This window comes from Verruconis gallopava (genome assembly GCF_000836295.1).
Source record: "Verruconis gallopava strain CBS 43764 unplaced genomic scaffold supercont1.18, whole genome shotgun sequence".
Taxonomy (NCBI): Eukaryota; Fungi; Ascomycota; class Dothideomycetes; order Venturiales; family Sympoventuriaceae; genus Verruconis; species Verruconis gallopava.
This window is the reverse complement of record NW_015622154.1, coordinates 241104-258587: the sequence shown is the minus strand read 5'-3', so window position 1 is coordinate 258587 and position 17484 is coordinate 241104. Positions and strand designations below refer to the sequence as shown.

The 17484-nt window shown below is 52.7% G+C and overlaps 3 protein-coding genes across 4 annotated transcripts; all 3 read right to left on the bottom strand.

Moving 5' to 3' along the window:
• Window positions 1-576: 576 nt before the first annotated feature.
• On the bottom strand, window positions 577-4858 carry PV09_05704 (uncharacterized protein). The gene is made up of 4 exons (XM_016359243.1): window positions 3649-4858; window positions 3186-3568; window positions 1495-3088; window positions 577-1381 (listed from the first exon to the last, which is right to left on the bottom strand). The coding sequence occupies exons 1-4, from the start codon at window positions 3848-3850 to the stop codon at window positions 1221-1223; spliced, it is 2340 nt and encodes a 779-aa protein (XP_016212922.1). The 5' UTR covers window positions 3851-4858; the 3' UTR covers window positions 577-1220.
• A 5191-nt stretch (window positions 4859-10049) lies between these two features.
• PV09_05703 (uncharacterized protein) lies at window positions 10050-14813 on the bottom strand (the record flags this gene model as incomplete). The annotated part of the gene is made up of 7 exons (XM_016359242.1): window positions 10050-10444; window positions 10519-12304; window positions 12374-12390; window positions 13045-13923; window positions 13973-14518; window positions 14571-14600; window positions 14651-14813. The coding sequence occupies 7 exons, from the start codon at window positions 14811-14813 to the stop codon at window positions 10050-10052; spliced, it is 3816 nt and encodes a 1271-aa protein (XP_016212921.1).
• Window positions 14814-15031: 218 nt separating this feature from the next.
• On the bottom strand, window positions 15032-16819 carry PV09_05702. Of its 2 annotated transcripts, XM_016359241.1 has the most exons (4): window positions 16426-16819; window positions 16239-16356; window positions 15604-16187; window positions 15032-15543 (listed from the first exon to the last, which is right to left on the bottom strand). In XM_016359241.1, exons 2-4 carry the CDS (start codon window positions 16323-16325, stop codon window positions 15240-15242), a joined length of 975 nt encoding a protein of 324 aa, XP_016212920.1. In that variant the 5' UTR covers window positions 16326-16356; window positions 16426-16819; the 3' UTR covers window positions 15032-15239. The 2 variants fall into 2 exon arrangements, with proteins under 2 accessions (XP_016212920.1, XP_016212919.1); XM_016359240.1 differs by having other exon boundaries at window positions 16239-16819.
• Between the last annotated feature and the right edge of the window lie 665 nt (window positions 16820-17484).

Here is a 17484-nt window from a genome sequence, read left to right as displayed (position 1 = left end):
CCCCTCGTTTTGAACGCTCAAGTCCGTTCAAGGGCCGAGGTGTACTTGTGTCGATAAGAGGAACCGACCAGCGCAGCAACGCAAACGTGGCAGAAGGAACACACACCCCGCTTCTCCAAAGGGGAAAAGGCGGTGCCAGTCACGTATCGAGCTTGACGCCCTCGAATGCGACCCTTGGGGGGAACGTAGGATGCCAGATGTTGGCGCACAGTCGCTCGTTGTGACGAGACGGTTTTCCGGTCAAAGACCTGATCGCAATCGCGCAGAAAAAGCTTCTGGACCGCTTTGGAACGACGGAGGGAGGAGCATGGGTGAGCGTGGTTGGCGCTGGGGTTGGAAAAAAATGCCGGAGAAATGGCTGGAGGCAACTCGGAAACGGCGGCCAACTCCTCGTGGGCTCTGGTAACGCGAACTCTTGAACTGCGATGGAAAGGGGTTTCTCGGAAAAGACCCTCTTCTGAGTTCGTAACCACGCGTGTTCCCAAACAACAGCGCTCTCTGCCGACGTCCCGAGAAAAGATCTGGAATGGGCAAAACAAGTGATGTGCTCCGCGCCGAGAAGCGCCAGGGCGCTGATGAAAACAAATGCGATCGTTCTCGACTAGATCTCGATCTTATACTACAAAAATGTATAGATAGCCGCCACCGCCGCTAAGCCCCAGAGCGTTATATTCGTTCGTCCCCGCTAGATCATAAAAACGAGTGCTTGAAAGGTGTCAGGAAAACCATCAAAGGAGAAGGATTAGCCTGGGAGCAGTGGACTTGCCACCTCCCTCTCACCGTCTCTCTCTCTCTCTCTCTCTCTCTCTCTCTCCCTCATACGCACATAAAACAAACAAAAAGGATACACTTTTCTCCAAACATTGCTCCGCTTGAGGTTAAAATAAACTTCTGGTGAAGAAGAGAAATGGTGGGAGTAAATTATTCTGCCACAGTCCCGATACACATATAAGCAAACGCCCGGTATGTTTGGCATCTGACCAAAAACATGGTCCAAAAGGGTATCCTCATACAGCAAAAGATCGAAACAAAACCATAGCTAGTCCGGAGAATCAAGTCACGGAGGGTCGGAGAGAAAGGAAAATGAAAAGGGAGATCATGTTCTTCCGGGCCTTTGCGTGTTCGATGAGCACCAAATGCAGTTCGGCTTTCAGATAATCTCACGCTCGACCTGGCCGTTGAAATGACCGAGCTGGGACCGAAGCCAACAGATGATCACCTCACCAACCCTTCTTCCGTGCAAATCGTTTGTTGAGCAGGTTCAGTACTTTGGTGACGTTGAACTGCACGTATTCGAGATCGAGATCCTCCTGGTTGTCTTTCTGCATCTCAAGCAGATCGTCAAGCTTCAGGTCGAGTTCTAGAAGCCCTCGGTTGCGTCCTGAACGAGAAGACAGATGGTTAGCGAAAAGATAAAAGAAGAAAAGATAAGGAAAAAGGAATTAAAAATCCATAAGAGGAGGGGGAGAAAAAAAGAGACGAATTTGACCTTACCCTTGTAATGCAGCGAGATGACAAAGGTACCAGGCAAGGGACTTGTGAAGTTGAAAAAGATATTTGCCCTCCGATTCTCCGGAACGTTGCTCTTTTGGATGACGCCCTCCTTCTCTAACTGCTGATGCGTGAACTTGTATGGCCCAAGGACCTGTTGCTTGGTCTGCTTGCGGTTCTTGCCCTCGGCTTGGCTGCGCACGTTGTGCAGATAGCTCTTGTACGTCTCGAGCTGCGAGACGAGGTAGGCGTTGTGATCGCGGATCGTGCGGTACACCTCCTCCAGCTTTTTTGTCTCCTCGAGCACCTTTTCTTTCATGCTGCCAAGATGAACGAGTTCCTGCTCCACCTCGTCGCGGAGCAGGGCATAGTGATCGTCCTTGTCCAAGACGCCCATTTCCTGCAACTGACTGAGCAATTCCAATGCTCGGATGCCCTTCTTGACCATGACGGTGTCGTTCTTGGTCGTGGCTGCCGCCTGGGCGACGCGTTCCAAGCGCAACGGTCTCCGTGTTACAGGCGTGCCCTGAGGAAGCGATCGCATGATCATGACGAAAGTCGACTTCGCCTCCATAAAGAATACTTCCTCTTGCGTGATGTCCAGGGCAGAGGTTATGTCGTCCACGGGCGTCTCCCACTTGCTGAACAGTGGCAGATTGACCGTTCTGTTGTCCTTCCTGGGCAGCTGCGCCGGTGCGCTCCCGAGCTCGTACAAAAGTTGACTCAGATGCCCCGACTCGTCCTTTGCCAGCTCGGCATGGTGCTTCTCAAGCAGCGCGTGCGTGGCGTAGATCTCGTTCAAGGTGATGGACAGTTCCAAGTCACGCTTCGAAAGCGCGATGTAGTTGTCCATCTCCAGACTTTCGTAGAAATCCTGCACCTCACCGAGGTCAAGCAGGAACTTGTTGATGCGGTCCTTGTTTCTGTTGATGAAGGGCTGCAACTTGATCATGTACGGCTCTTTCGCGTACGACGGTTTGTTCGCCAGGTTCTGCAGCATCTTTGCGATATACGTGAGTGTCCTTCGTGCGTTCTCTCCAGGATTCTGCTCGATCAGCATGTACGATCGCGGCGTGACGATGGCAGGGTTGATGAAGCGCAGGAAGAAGAAGCCACCGATGAGTGTGCAGATGGTGTGGTCCTGCGCGTCTGGATATTTCCGCTTGGACAAGCTGCGAATCTGTTTGCATATCCAGCGGATGCCGTAAGGGGTCTCCTCAAGTCCCTGGATGATCGTGTCGAGGAAGCTGTTGCCAATGTCCATGAGCATCTTCACCCGAGGCTCGATGATCTGCTGAACAGAAACATTCTCAGCGGCCTCCTCGGCGGTCACGCTCTTGGGTAGATCTGGAGGTAGCGATCCGTCCCTCATCTCGATGTCGGTGATCATGCGCTCGTAGACTTTGAGGGGGTTGATTTCCAGATCCAGGTCCTTGAGCTCAACGAGCGCATTGATGCGATCGGCAAGCACGACCTTGAGGTAGCTCTGACCGGGCCCTCTTCGGGTGTAGGTGGTCATCATGCGCGAGACAGGTGTGTTTGCGCGCAGTAGCGAGGAATATTCGGGGGTGTTGTCGAATTGATAGGTGAGGACGGACTGCGAGAGGTGGTCAGCAAACGCGTGACCCACGGCGTCAAAGGAAAAAAAAAATTAAATAAATAAATTGAGGCAAAACACACACACACACACATACCTGAAACATGGTCAAAAGCAGATGCTCTTCTCGGCTCTCGTACTGGTTCCCGTAGATGGTGAACATGACGGTCTGCAACAGCGCGTCGATCTCCGCCATGGAAACCAGCCTGCAAAGATGTGCAATGTGGCGGGGTTCGGACTGAAGGAGAAACAGCAGGTTGCCATACCGCTGCGTCTTCTCGTCGTTGGGGAAACTGCCCTCCTGGACCTCAGCCCCGTCTTCCATGTGGCTCGCCATCTCCTCACGCTCCTCTAGCGCCATGCGATTCTGAATGAGCAGCGCTATCCGTGAGTCGAGGTAACGCACGTCCTTTTCCAACACAAAGTTCTTCTTCGACTGCGACGAGATCTTGGCTTTGAGTTCGCGGAGAGCCTTTTGAGCTGTGAGATTGGGGAGGCGGTTAGCGGACGCTCGTTTGAAGGCGCTTCTCGTGCTGTGGAAGGAGAGGGGTTTAAGTCACCTTTGGCCAAGTCATCTTCAATCTCCAGCTCCTTCTCCTTTGCGCTCAAGGACAAGTAAAGGGCGGACATGGAATAGCGCTTGCTTTGGCGCACGGAGCGCCCATCGTGGCTCGACATTGTGTTCTGTCTGCTGACCTGTATGAAGGAGGACGAACTGCTGGTGGATGCCCGGGAGGGAGCCTGGAGCATAGCGACAGACATTATCGTGTAGGTATTTTAGATGGCTTCTCTCGGCTAGGGATCACGTCGCGCAGCGATGTGACACCGAGAGACCTGCCTCGGCCAGCCGATACGGAGGGATTGTTCGCCGGGACGGGCTGGGGTGCGATTCCTTTTGGCGGGGAGGGGTCCCCTTGGCTGCTGGTCCTTTTCCAAAGGCTTGCTACAGCAGTAGCAGGACAGGGTGCGTGTTTGCGCGCAGGCGGTCGCAAGTGCGGGTGTGGGCGTGCAGGAGTGTATACTTGCGTTTTGCAGGCGCGAGGACGTGAGCGGTAGGTGGGAGGTACAAAAACGGCCGGGGAGCGTTTGGCAGGCGATCAAGCAGGTCGGGGGGCGGGCGCCAAACGCAGCGCAGGCCGAACAAAGACTCGGTCGACGCCTCTCTTCTCTTTCCGTCGGCTGGGTTATGGTATGTTTCGGTGGTACAGTCAGGAACCGGTGAAACGGTGCCAATTGCGACGTACGGCCATACAAGATTCGCAGCGTTGGGGTGTAAGGAGCTGGCCGGTGCGGCGCGCAATTTTATTTTGTTTGGCCAACGCTTGACAAAGGGGGGTTTGCGAGCCAGGCCGGCGTGTGCAAATTCAGGTGCAGATGCGAGCTCAAGAGCGAACTCTGGTCTGGTCACGCCCAAGCAGGCGAAGGCGGATTGGGGGGGGGTGGATGGCGAGCAAGGGCGGCACGGAGTGCTCGGGGCGAGTTGAGGTTGCGCGGTGCCCTTTTTGGGGTTGGATTACTCGGTGAAGGCGCGAGGGTTGGATGTGGGTGGGCGGATGCAGCAGCGAGGCAGCAAGAAGGCGTGGAAGGCGGCACAATCAAGCGTGGTTGTATGGGCGGAGGGGGGGAGAGGTGGGAGGAAGGGAGAGAAGGAGAGCGTGGATGGAGGACAAGGACAAGACGCAGAAGAATGGAGGAGGAGACGGGCGTTGGCCGTGTCTGCGAACGGGGTCTAATTGCGGGAGGATCGAGGGAACGGCGCCGCGACGAGTCCTGTGCCTGCGTGCTGGAGGGGGGCCCTGGAATGGGGGGGAGGTGCAGGCTGAAGAAGGGCGAGGCGCGCGAGGCTGGCGGCGCTCTGGTGGCCGGCCGCCACGCCATGCGCCAGTGCGCACCAGCCGGATGGGCGGCGAGCGAGCGGGCTCTGAGTTGCGCCTGTACGTGTCTCTTCGCGCTGGACTGGTCCGTTTCGAGCGGTTTCACAAACCGTCAGGAATGTACGAGGGGGACCCAGCAATCTTGAAGCACACAACCGACGCAGACGGAGCGGCGGCACTGGCCGGACGGCGGCGGACAGCGCGCGTCTGCGCCGGGAGCGGCAGCGCAGTCGTGACGGACTTGGCCGTGGCTATCTATCGAGAGTTCCCTGTTCTGCTCTGGGCGGCGATGGCGCGCATGGAGCGGATCAGGACAGCAAAGCGACGGCGACGGGGGGGAGCGAGGCAAGAAAGTCAAGCCGGGTCAGGCCAGGACGGGGTTGGATGCCGGGGGAGGAGGAAGACGAGAGGGGGCGACGGGCACGGGGACGGGCACGGCAGAGGCGAACAGAGACGCTGAGGGCGAAGCGCAGAGATGAGAAGACTGGACGAGGTGCAGGACAGGTCACGACGTCGTCGCACGCAGCGTCCGCCATGTCTGCTCTGTCGGCTTCTTCTGTCTCGCCAGCAGTCCCGCCGCCCAGGAAGCAGCACCACCACCGTCACCACCATCACCACCGTCACCACCATCACCACCGTCACCACCATCACCACCGTCACCACCTCCACCACCTCCACCACCTCCACCAAGTCGTTACACAGCTTCAGGTCCTCTGAACACGCCTGCTACCGCTGCCCTGCGACAACGGCGGCACTGGCTCGGGCACTGGCACCGGCCTGGCGGGCTGACGATGAGCGAGTGCAATGGGTGGGGCGCGCTTCAAGGTCTCTCCCCTGGGTCGCCGCACCACCAGCGCCAGCACAGGAAGCGACAGGAGTGGCATGCATCCACCACATGCGAGATGGTGTGCGCACAGCCGGTCCGTCCGGTGGATCGAGAGCCACCAGATAAGGAAAAGTCCCAGGCACAAGAGCTTGCCGACCAGCATCAGCGACCGATAGCGAGCGGAACTCGACAACAATCATCGCCATCCCCTCCCAGCGACCCAGCGCGCAAGTCACAAGACGTCGCTTTTGCCTCCCCCCTCCCGCGTTAGCCCGTGAAGGAAGCCAAGGCCGTCGCCGTCGCCGTGGTTCAGGTACGCGTGCGCACTCCAGCCGCAGCACGACTGCAACTCCATGTGCGCTCCAGGACGTGTGTACGACGACTGGTCACAACCCAAGAAGCCCGGCAGGTGTGCGCGCGCGTTGATGATGGCAAGACTGCCGCTTTGCAGATAAGAGACACGCTATGGCTGGTCCAGACCGCGACCCGCCGCGCACCTACAACAGGTGCCGCTCCTCGAATGGACATGACCTGTGTGCGTTGTGTAGCACCTCGAGCGCTTCTACGATGACTTAGTCCTGCTACTGAACGGCTACTGCTCCTCCTGTGTGCGGCCCGGACATGCTGCTGCTCTTCGAGCTGCTCCGCCCGCCCACGCGAGGCCCCGAACAGCCCTCGCCTGTCCATTACGCTTTGCGTACATGTTCGCGTACACATAAGATGTGCCTGTGCACGGCTCGATGAGGTTCATCCGTCTTCTGTGCTCGTTGGCTTTCTCCGGACGCCACGCGGTTAGAATCCTTTTTTTTTCTCGTCTTCCTCCTTCCTCTTTGCGACACGGCTGTCGCCGCGTCGACGCCCATTTTATCCAATTCTTATCCAACAAATTTGGAAATTTTTTATCCGATGAATTGCATTAAAAAACTCAAAATAAAGGACTCGAGTGCTCGGGCCATGACTGAGCTGCCATCGAATTGACAATGATTACAATGGTGATGCCCGCTTCTGCTGCTGCTACATCTCCTTTGACGGCTATCTTTATGCTGCGACAACAACAACAACTGCTGCTACTGCAACTACGGCACTGAGCTGTGACGGCTACAGGAAAATACTTGTAGAGCTGCAAACTAAATACCTGGGGATGTATCCCCAGCATATTCCTTTTGGTTCAGCCCCATCTTCTCTGCGCTACAAGTGTCCTGCAGCCCACCGGCAAAAAGCATTGTTTGCTTGCCCCGTAGCCGCTTTTCTGCTCCCTGTTCGTGGCGGGCTTTTCCCCCTTTCCCGTTCCAGCTATGGAGCACCACTAATACCTCGTACCAATACAGCGTAGCGTTTTCGCACCCGCTTTGCCATATCAAAAGAAAGAAATACATTGAAAAAAGAAAATGGTAACTGCATCCTCGATTATCTCGTGAGCGCTACTATTGCTACCATCGCCGCTGTTGCTGCTACCGGAAAAACCGACACATCGTCGTCAAAAGCTGTCGAACACTACTACTCTTATAACTACTCCTACCATGCGTCTTGTCTGTCCCTATTATTCGCCACGTCTATTACCAATCTCGCTACCCCGGCCTCTCCCTCGTCGAGCTCCGTGTTTGAACAGGCCACGCCTGTAATTCGACCATTGCTTGATCACATGCGTGCATCTATATTGGTACCTAGTGACCCAAAAAACTTGTCGCTTTCTTCTTCTTCTTCTTTTGAGCAAAAGATAGCAAGATGATGATAACTTAGCGTCCGGAAGCTCAGCACCAACCCCTACCGTGGGCATCGCCCGTTCGGAGAAAGAAAGAGAGAGCTGAATTTACTTATCAACAACGGCAATGGTGATAACAAAATGGAACAATGGGGGATCGGAAGACGAAAAAAGGGCGCCTAGTCAAAAAGCGTCTGGCCGATGGATGGCTGCCGCCACACATGTAAACATACTTGTACGCACATCACACGGAGTTCGGAAGATCTGACTCCCCCCTCCCTTCCTAAAAAAAAAAAGAAAAAAGAAAAAAGAGAATTAAAACTACGCGAGGTAAAGAAAAGCAATCAAAAAAGAGGCGTTGTGGGGAACGGGCGTGCGTGATCGATCCTGAACGGGAAAGGGAATAAGAGCGGACGATCATCTCACGTCTTGGCCTCTTCTTTCCAAACACCCGACTCTACCGATGGCACAGACGGGTATGTGAAAGGTTGCCTTGCCGTGGTCGATCGTTTCTTTGCGAGACGCCGATCAAGGGGGACGCTTATCTTTTTTAAATTTTTTTTTTTTTTTGCGTGTTCGACATCCGGCACCGCTGAGGAGCGAACGCACTCTTCTGCTCCGCTTTTGTGGTTAGAATCACAACTGGCTCGGCCAGTCCTAGCAGCGGGGAGCGAACTGAACCGAACGACGGTTGCTGGGCCAAGAAAACGACGAAAGGAAAAAAACGACACCCGCAGGGCTGCTCCTTTTTCTCTGTTGCGTCACCGACGTTTTGCAGGACGTGCACGACGCTACTCCTTTTCGAATCCCATTCGATCGGTGGCCGGCCGTCCTGGCTTGAGATCAGCTTGGCGACCAGGGTGACCAAGACCCGTCCGGCTGCTTCGAAGCAAACCCCCCCCGAGCAAAACCTGTCCTGGCGAGATAACAACGGTGGAATCGTCGCCGCGTCGTATCGCCATCATGCCGAGTCAAGAGAGACACCGTCTTACCAAGCAAGCTCCGCGGCCGATCCTGGGCTGCTCGGCAAAGATCTTCTATTTGGATTCGCGTGCTCGTGGAGCGTTCGCGTTTCGGCCACCTCGAAAGCACCATCGAGCACAATCGGTTAAGCCTAGCTCTAACAAACGCTTTATTTCGAATCCGGTACAGGCTCTCTTTGTCTTCATCTCAGCCTTTCCCCGCTCTTTCCTCTCTCTCTCTCTCTCTCTCTCTCTCTCTCTCTCTCTCTCTCTCTCTCTCTCTCTCTCTCTCTCTATACTTTTAAAAACGAAAAGAAGAGACCCTTAATCTGCAACTCATACACCCCAGATCCATGTACGGTGGTCCAAGATAAAATGGCGCTCCCGTGGCGAGCTAGGCCGTCAATGAGGCTCGCCGATCTCATCCTTCTGGAACTCTGCTGCATTCGGAGACTCAAGTCGTCCCGGCGATCCTGTTCTTTCAACCGTCGCGTTGCCCAACGTCGATTGTTCGGGGTCAACCCATTTACTGTTCGACAGATCCCAAGCCGGCGGGCGACACGGCAGCTCGTTGGCCCAGTCACCAATGATGTTGCACGAGTCGTGAGTTCAATCCAAGGAGTCGAGTCAGAGCCAGTGCACGTCGGAAAGGATTGTAGGTGCGCGTCTTTCGATGATAGGTCCGCCGTTGCTGTGGTGAGTCTTTAAACAGTGAACTTACGTGCCTTGTCCAACTCTATTCTCCTCATCTAAGCTGAAAACGGCTTCCGCACCCATCCGGCCGGGACGTTGCGTCTAGCTCAACAATACGCCGTCCAGCGTCGTCATGTCACAGGCCATAGTCATTGCTCAATTGAAAGAATGCCCTCGTCAGTCGTTTGCTCCTGTTGAAGAGTCAGCCCGTACATTCTGAGCGTCGTGCAGATCTTTTCCCGTAACAAATGGCCTCGCTTAGCCGAGCACGAAAAGATTTTTTTTTTTTTTTCTAAATGACGAGCGACAACAAACCCATTCCCCCGCTGCGCTCCGTTGTACAAAATCACCAATCTTTGCGCACTACGAATGTGTCATCACCAGAGAGCAGCAGAGACCACACCGACGTTTGCGCCACCGCACCGCACGTGGACATGACAGCGGTAGCTAAAATCGAAAGGTCTCCATTGCAAGGGTTACCCGACTAGGAGGAACAAGCTTCAACCCGGCGGCGGTGATGCGGGTTCACGGAGCCACGGAAAGTCTGTCGAAACGTACTCGCAAAGTCTCGGTGGCCAAGTAGCTTCCAAACAGAGTATTTTTTTTTGGCTCTTCAACGGCCGCAACGACGCAACGATTTTCGCTTCGTTCGCTAAGGGTATATATTAGGAGTACATTTCTCATCCGCCCATGCAACCAATCGTACAGGACCTAATCCGTCGTCTCGTCACAATCTTAAACAAGAGGGCGGGCATAACATTCTAAGCCCAGCAAAGCACATGATAAGAGTATTGAATCACATCCACGCTTAGTAAAACAAGACCAAAATCAAAGGCGGTGAAAGGGAAAAAAAAAGAAGTTGGTAAAAGAAAAGCCAAAAGTAGAAGGGGCCGATAGAGCCGCGCTATGCGTCCTTTTTACTCCGTAGACCAATGCTTTTATCCTTGGAAAACCACAGTGTGCCGGCGAGGCAGCACAACAGAACTCCTCCAAGTAGAATTTTCGCCACGGGCCCAGGGACGATGCTAAACGCTATCAGTAGTGTCGCCAACATGATGAGATCCATCGTCATAAGCAGTGTTAGCTCCGACGAATAGGTCGCGTGGTTGGTTGGCGACTTGGCCTGCTCAGCTGGTTGCTTTCCAGGAAACATAAGATCATCGCCGCGGTCCAAATATTTTCCTTCGTTTGGCTCTATGGGTACGTGTTCGGCCATCCAAGCTCGGTATGCGGTGATATCCGACTCACCTGCGGGCGTATACTTGTTTTTTGCGTCAGAATAAGTTGTCAGCCCTTGATCTAATATGGTCTCTTAGCTTCTCTAAAAAAAAAATTTAAGCCCGGGGGGGTGGGGGGTTGGAGTAGCTTCTTACTGTATTGCTGCAGCTTGAGAAATATCTTGCCCAAAATCTGTGTTCGTCGAAAGTGCACTTCGGACCCATATCGAGCCTCGATCCGTCTTGAGGCCGGGTGAATCGTGTCATCGGGGAGTGATGACATCTGTGCAATCACTTCGTCGAGTGCGCGCAACTCTTCCTCAAGCTCTGAAATTTCGTCTTGCAGATGTAGCAGCACTCGGTGATTCAGCTCTTCAAACCTGCGGTACAGCGGCTTAACTGCTGATGGATCCCTATCGGACGATTCAGAGAGCTTCTTTGCAAGCATCTCGTAGCCAGCAATCGTGGTTCTCTGTGTATCAACTTGAAAATGGTTTCCCGACGGGCGAAGATGCTGGTCGTGAGTTTCATAATAGGCTTGGAAGTACGTCGGGTCTCCATGGGGTATGCTGGATGACGAGGAAGAGATTGGATGTCCGGCCGGCACGGCACTGGTTGCGTGGTGATCGTACAACGGTAAAACTGGGCTAGGGTGAAACGAAGAACTGACCTTCGGTCTGATCGTCCTTTTTGGTTGTGGGCTATGGAGAATGTGATGCTGCATGGCTGCCTCTTGCTCTTGTAACCGTTGTACATATGGGTCAGCGTCAGGCAGAGCTTGAGTTTGGGTAAATGAGAAGTTCTCCGAGGGCGACGGTGCCATGAAAGGCAATGGCGATTCATGTGGCTCCTCGGCCTCTGCATCGCTGCCGCTTGCCTCGTCGGACGAATCGAAAGCAGAATCATCGTGATCAACGGTCTCATCCTCGAGCACTTTCGAAGGAGCACTCGCTTCCGGACTGCTGGTGACGGATATACCAGAATCAAAATTGAGCGTGTCTTGTCGTTTCCACTGTGCACTTGATTCATTACGACTGCTTGCTCTAGACTTAGATATTGAAGAACGTCTACTTGAAGGGGTTGGAGGTGAGAAGATGGAATCCTTCCTCGAACCACGGCTTGCGCTTGAGCCGGGCCTGGACATATTCGCCTTGATTGGTCCTTCTTCTTCTTCCATCTTGATCTTCGAAGGTGACTTGCTCTTCCCGTGCGGCGTTTTTGTCTTGTTTCCTTGAGAAGTTTCTTTCCGCGAACGATTTGTACGCCGTTCTAGTACGTCGTCGCTTTTCGATCGTCTATTCTTTTCGGGTCGTTTCCGCCGAATAGAACGCTTATCGTATGATTTTTGCGTAACGGTAGAGTTACCACTAGAGCCACTGGAGGTCGTCAGGCTTGATATGAGGGATTGCAGAGAAACATTGGGCGGCGAGCTAAGCTGTTGTTGAAGGTTGGAAGGCCGACTCCGAGAAAGAGAGCTGCTGCTGCTCACATAGCGTCGGCCGCTACTCGACGATATCGAGTGTCGCTCGACAGATCGTTTAGAATTATCCGCAACGCTGCGTGGAAAAGGCTGGGGTGGGATGTCGTCGTCGGATGCTTCCTTGATGGACGCTAAAATGGGTTCGTCCACCCCATGTACGTTGTGATTGTCGTCAGGTATGTCCGCCCGCGGCTGGTTTGGTGTTATATAATGTGAGCTTGAATTGAGAGCCGAGTAGCGTGGCGTCGATGAATGATCTCGTGAATAATCACACTCTTCCTCGCTTCCCGACCCGCCAGACTGGCTTGATTGGTCCGAGATTGATATTCCACAGTGCTTAAATGCAGGTCGAGACGTCTTCTGAGCGCTTGCATGCGAATCAAGAAAGTTTCCGGGACCGGCTGGAGTGGAGACACCCGACACAAATGCATTCGCTCTCTCTTTTAGCTCATCCGCAACACCCTGGGGAGTCATAGACTCGTTAGCACGCGGCCGATCGGTTTCGACCATCCCACAAGAATGGATACGTACCATTATAGGCACACGATCTGGTCAATTGAACGTCAGGCTACGTATGGTGTTGAAGCAATGCTTCGTTGTCGACACATATTTCGACAGCTTTTTGCCTCCCGGCTGCTGCAGCTAGCCTAGCCAGGGTTACGCGGGGACGAATGTTGTGGAACGGAAATTACTGTGACAGAAAAAGGCCTCGTTACATTCATGCATGCGGAAGTTGAGATGGCATGATATCACAGTTGAAAGGTAAGGCGCCTGCAGCTTTGCGACCTCGTGGTGCAGACTGATTGGCCGACGTGGCAAATGGGAATGGTGTTCCACGAACTGCCCATCCTTGCTGCTGCTTCCATACCCTTATGGGTATTGGACATCTGGGCCAATAATAGTTCCAGCGGAGTATAGATGGTGGAAAGTAAAGAGAAAAAAACGACCCTGGAGAACCCAATATTGCTTTATCCTTGTTGTGTTCGCAGCACAGTTTAACTTAAGGGTAAACGAGGCTACCTCGAACCGCATCAAATAGGATATAAGACTGCAGCCGCAGACCCCATGTGGGCAGCCGCAAAAGTGGATTCTTCCCCGATATTCCGGTTCAAAATCGTGACACATCTCTGCCGAATAGCCAGTTGAGAAACCCTATAATGGTTACAATGTATTTTTTTAGGGACCGCAGGGAACGAACTCACAATATGTTGGAATCAGAATCTTGTTCCGTAGACTGACAGATTTCGTGAGGTACGCACCTCTCCAGATCAAGAAAGCTACCCTGCCGGAGATTTCACCACCACTTCCGGGCTGAAAGGCTGCATTCCAGTTTCCGAGGTATGCCATGACTCCCAGGTTCTTGAACTGGAAAGAGTGTTTGTCAATGTCGCCTTTGTTGAGCCGTTTCGCCAGCCATTCAGCCTTTTGCGAAGCAACCTGGGCTGTCGCGGGAAACATCGTGTTTTCAATTGTAGCACAATCGCCCAACGCGTATACATCTCGAATTACTGCTCGAGACGTTTCCTCGTTTACTCGCGAATCCTCTTCCAGCCGCTCCTTAGGCTGAAGAACAAGCCTAAGACGCCTATCTGTGACAAGACCACCGGTACGTGGGTGTTTCTTCAGTATCCAATCCAGCTTATCAGCATCTCTCAGATCGACGTGGGTCAAGTCAACGCCATCTTGTGGTATGCCATGTAAGATATCGGATTGCTTTTGCACGAACGGGTTCATCATCAAACCTGTAGACCAAACGCACATCCCAACTCCAATCTCGCCTTCTTCCTCGGTCTTCAAGGTATAACACAGCTTGCCATCCGAATCAGAGCCAGCCTCTGCATTTTCAGCTACCGGGGGGCCAACACGCAATTCTTGCACATGATGAGATGTTCTAATGTGAATACCCTCGCGCTTGAAATGTTCCATGGCATACTTTGCCAGACTTTCGTCGAACATGGCAAGGACCTTTGGCGCGAGATCATACACAGTTATCCTGAAGTACTTGATAAGATCAGGATACAGCCTGGCCATATCTTCCGTGACCAAATCATGAAGCTCTGCCGAGAACTCAATGCCGGTTGCTGCGTCCAGTCAGCGTGCGTTATATAAGAGTTAGACGCGAATACGCACGCCCCCCACCGACCACTGCAAAATTTAAGAGGATTTTCCGCATCTTCTCGCTAGTCGTGGGCAAAGCTGCAGTCTCAAAGCAGTCAAGCAACCTCTTTCTGATCTTCCTGGCATCCCCAACATCCTTCAAAAAGTAAGCATTCTCTTTGACACCTGGTGTGCCAAAGGTTTGGCTGTAGCAGCCCACGGCAATTACAAGCTTGTCATACGCAAGGTCAAAGAGTTTGCCTTCCCTTCTCAGCTGGCCGGGGTCTCTACCTGTGTCGATGGTTCGCTCAGTAGGACCGAGACCTTGCTTGGGATCATCCGCCGCCTCCTCGATGGTCACTTTCTTTCCCACTAGATCTAGCTTTTCGGCCCAGCCCTGTAAGAAATCTGCCTTCAAGCGACGACTTCGGACAGGTTCGAGGGCGGTTCGGAATTCAAGCGTGCCAACGCTACACGACGCCAGAAGAGGAGTGAAAGCGAAATAAGAACGTGGCGATACGATCACAGCCTGGAATTTCTTGGGGTCAAGCCTGCGAGCAACCGTGAAGCCAGCCCAGCCTGTGGGTTTTCTTAGCACTCGTGAACAGTAACGATAGGGAAAATAGCCTACCAGATCCAAGAATGACCACGCGTTCACGTCCTGATCAATTTTCAGAAACTAGTTCAATTTACTTTGAATGTTTGCCTTACCTTTCTTTTGGTTGTTTAGCTGATCTATGGTGATCTGTCGTCGATACTGGTGATTGACGCGCAGAAACGCGTAGGTAGTTGAGGCTCTCGGAGCAGCTCCGAGTAGCTCAAAGACGCTAGTAGGCCAACGTCTCGTTGGCGATCGTCGCACAGCTATATCCATGTGCCTTTTAAAGAGATAAGAGGTAATATGTTGCCCATTCAGAAGATAAAGATGACGTGAAGCAATATTAGATTTTCCCCGTCCTTTACAGTTGGTTCTTTATCTCTCTCACCCTTGTAATCAAGAGCAGAGACTGAATTCGGAAGCTCAGGGAATGACATCACATGGCAAATCATTTTTTCTCATTAGAGCATTGGCGACGAAATGGATTAATAAAACGATTCCTAAATGACCCGTGCTTGCAAAGTAAAGTACGGAGATTGCAAAAACATTCCGGTGCAAATTCGCTATTAATTCTTGAATACGAAGGGCGAACCGTCTATGACTGGTCTACCTTGCTCTAGCCTACTCCAGCCACACCAACAACTCCCCATTCAGATTCAGTCAACTAATCACAACGTTTACTGCTTTTATTTCGGGGTAGACTTAGAGTAGTGTGTCACCAAGCGCACAGCGCACAATAGAGCAGCCAGCTCGAATGGTTTCGTGAGCGCCTTGAGTCTCCAAACTTGGATTGACCTCAACAAGATCGAGGGCAATTAAGCTGCCGGTCTCAGCGACACATTCAGCGATGAAGTCTCCTTCGCGCAACGTGAGGCCGCCTCTGACAGCCGTTCCTGTCGATGGCGCCCACTGGGGATCTAGAGCGTCGATATCAAATGACAGATGAATAGGTGTATCGCTACCGATCCATCCAAGGGCCATGTCCATTACTTTTCCAATGCCATATCTGGTGAGCAATGTTAGCATTTTATGTTTTGCCAGTGAGTGTCGTGCCAAGTAGACATACCGGTCGATGTCGTGCATTGAGAATGCCTTTATGCCGTGGTCCTTAAGTATCTTCTTCTCACCCCGATCCACATCCCTCAAGCCAATGTAGACTAACTTCTTGACGCTGATTCTTTGGTCGTCCTGTATCCAGCCGAAGATATCGTCGCTGTCTCCCTTTGCCAAACCGGTCAAAAATGCCACGGGCATGCCATGAATGTTGCCGCTTCCCGACGTTTCCGGTGTGTTTATGTCGGCATGCGCATCTACCCATATGACAGCAATGTCTCTGCCCAGTCGCTCTCTTGTTGCTTTTGCAGTGCCTGATATTGTGCCAATCGCAATCGAGTGGTCACCGCCAAGAGTAAGCACGAACTTGCCTGCGAGAGCGTGGTCGTAGACTTGTTTGCTCAATTGCTTCGTTACCGCGCTCACTGATCTTGGCTTCTTCATGTTGCGGTATTCTGGGTCTTCTGCGGGTAGTATCTCATTGTAATAGTGCACTTCACCATCAAACGAGACTTCATATTCGAGATCTTGCTTCAGTTGGTCGATTAGTCCGGCCTCGATAAGCGCCATTGGAGCGGCTTCGACGCCTGATTTCATCTATACCACGAGTCAATCCGTCTGTTCAGTAAAGTGCACTTCTCTACGAACCTGACCGCCATTGAAACCCACGGCCACCAGCCCGAGCTGGTTGCGGGAAGGCAAGAACTTCGGCTGCAATGTCGGCGCTGAAGTCATTGTTGATATGATTGGGAATCGGGTGGTGAAGCTGTGACGTCGAGGACGATTAATATCTTTTGAAACTCCGGGAGCGGAAAGAGAGATGGTGCAAGCGTACCAAGAAATCGACTGTTGAAGGAACAACAGAAGCAAATGGCGGGTGCTGGCCTTTTTGAAGATTTTGCCGCCCCCCGACTCGATATCGCAGCCATGGTGGGCTTTACGTAAACTGGTGTTCTTGTGATGCCTTGAGGATAGGCTGTTCCTGCTTTTAGGGGATATACTGGCCAAGCCTGGTGTTGAGGTTTCCGCTAAGTGCAAGATCAGTCGAGCCGCAACAGGGATCTGTCGAGTTTGGATCCGGACGAACGACGACACACCGACAATGCAACTTGCCTTGAATAGCCGATGGACGCTCACGCATCGTGGGGAAGCATGACGGCCGTTCTATGCTATTCTGCACGTTTTATAGCCAGGATTCAAAGCGACTCGACCTCACCCGTGGCCTAATCTGACACGCAAGCACAGCCAATCCGCGAGGCAAAAATTTTTCTGCGGCTCAGCACCCGCATAGCGACTGCAGGGCTCGTCCAAACTTAAATCACAGCTGGCTCTCTCGCGAGTCTCCTGGTCTGTAGCTGCTCTCAAGCTAGCTGGGCCATTCGCTTTGCTGATAATCCTTAATTCAAAGTATCATCTCGCCGTGCCAGCCAACGAATACGTTGCTTCTGCTTTGAGAAAAGAGTTTCTTCAAAAATTAAAAAGAAATAACTCATTCGCGCGTAAGCCTGGATCTGAATCATTATCGATTACCGCACATTAGATGCCATCGAGGTGTTACGTAGTATTCATGAAAGTGCAATACCGAAGTCTCTAGAGCATAAGATGAGTTAAGTGCGTGTAAAGGTGAACGACGTCCACAGATTGCATAGTGAAACGCTCGTATCTTTTGAATGAAATTGTTCATGTTGGTCCGACGTATTTGACGGCGAACGAGGCAAGAATAACAAACACCGCCACACTCGAACAGCTTGCAATTGGACGATTGAATCTCAATGCCTTTACTGCTCGCCAGCACGACGAATGTTGAACCCAGTGTTGGTAGCCTGTTTGAACTTGTGCTGATGGGGAACCTGAATTCTTCGAGTGTGTTTCCGATACGGTCGTGATATCTTCG

Coding starts and splice junctions, on each gene's coding strand:
- PV09_05704 (XM_016359243.1), bottom strand. CDS start 3,850: ATGTCTGTCGCTATGCTCCAGGCTCCCTCCCGGGCATCCACCAGCAGT. Junction 3,569..3,648: donor TGAAGATGACTTGGCCAAAG/GTGACTTAAACC, acceptor CCAATCTCACAG/CTCAAAAGGCTCTCCGCGAA. Junction 1,382..1,494: donor CATCTCGCTGCATTACAAGG/GTAAGGTCAAAT, acceptor CTTCTCGTTCAG/GACGCAACCGAGGGCTTCTA.
- PV09_05702 (XM_016359240.1), bottom strand. CDS start 16,325: ATGACTTCAGCGCCGACATTGCAGCCGAAGTTCTTGCCTTCCCGCAAC. Junction 16,188..16,238: donor TGGGTTTCAATGGCGGTCAG/GTTCGTAGAGAA, acceptor CTCGTGGTATAG/ATGAAATCAGGCGTCGAAGC. Junction 15,544..15,603: donor TCAATGCACGACATCGACCG/GTATGTCTACTT, acceptor ATTGCTCACCAG/ATATGGCATTGGAAAAGTAA.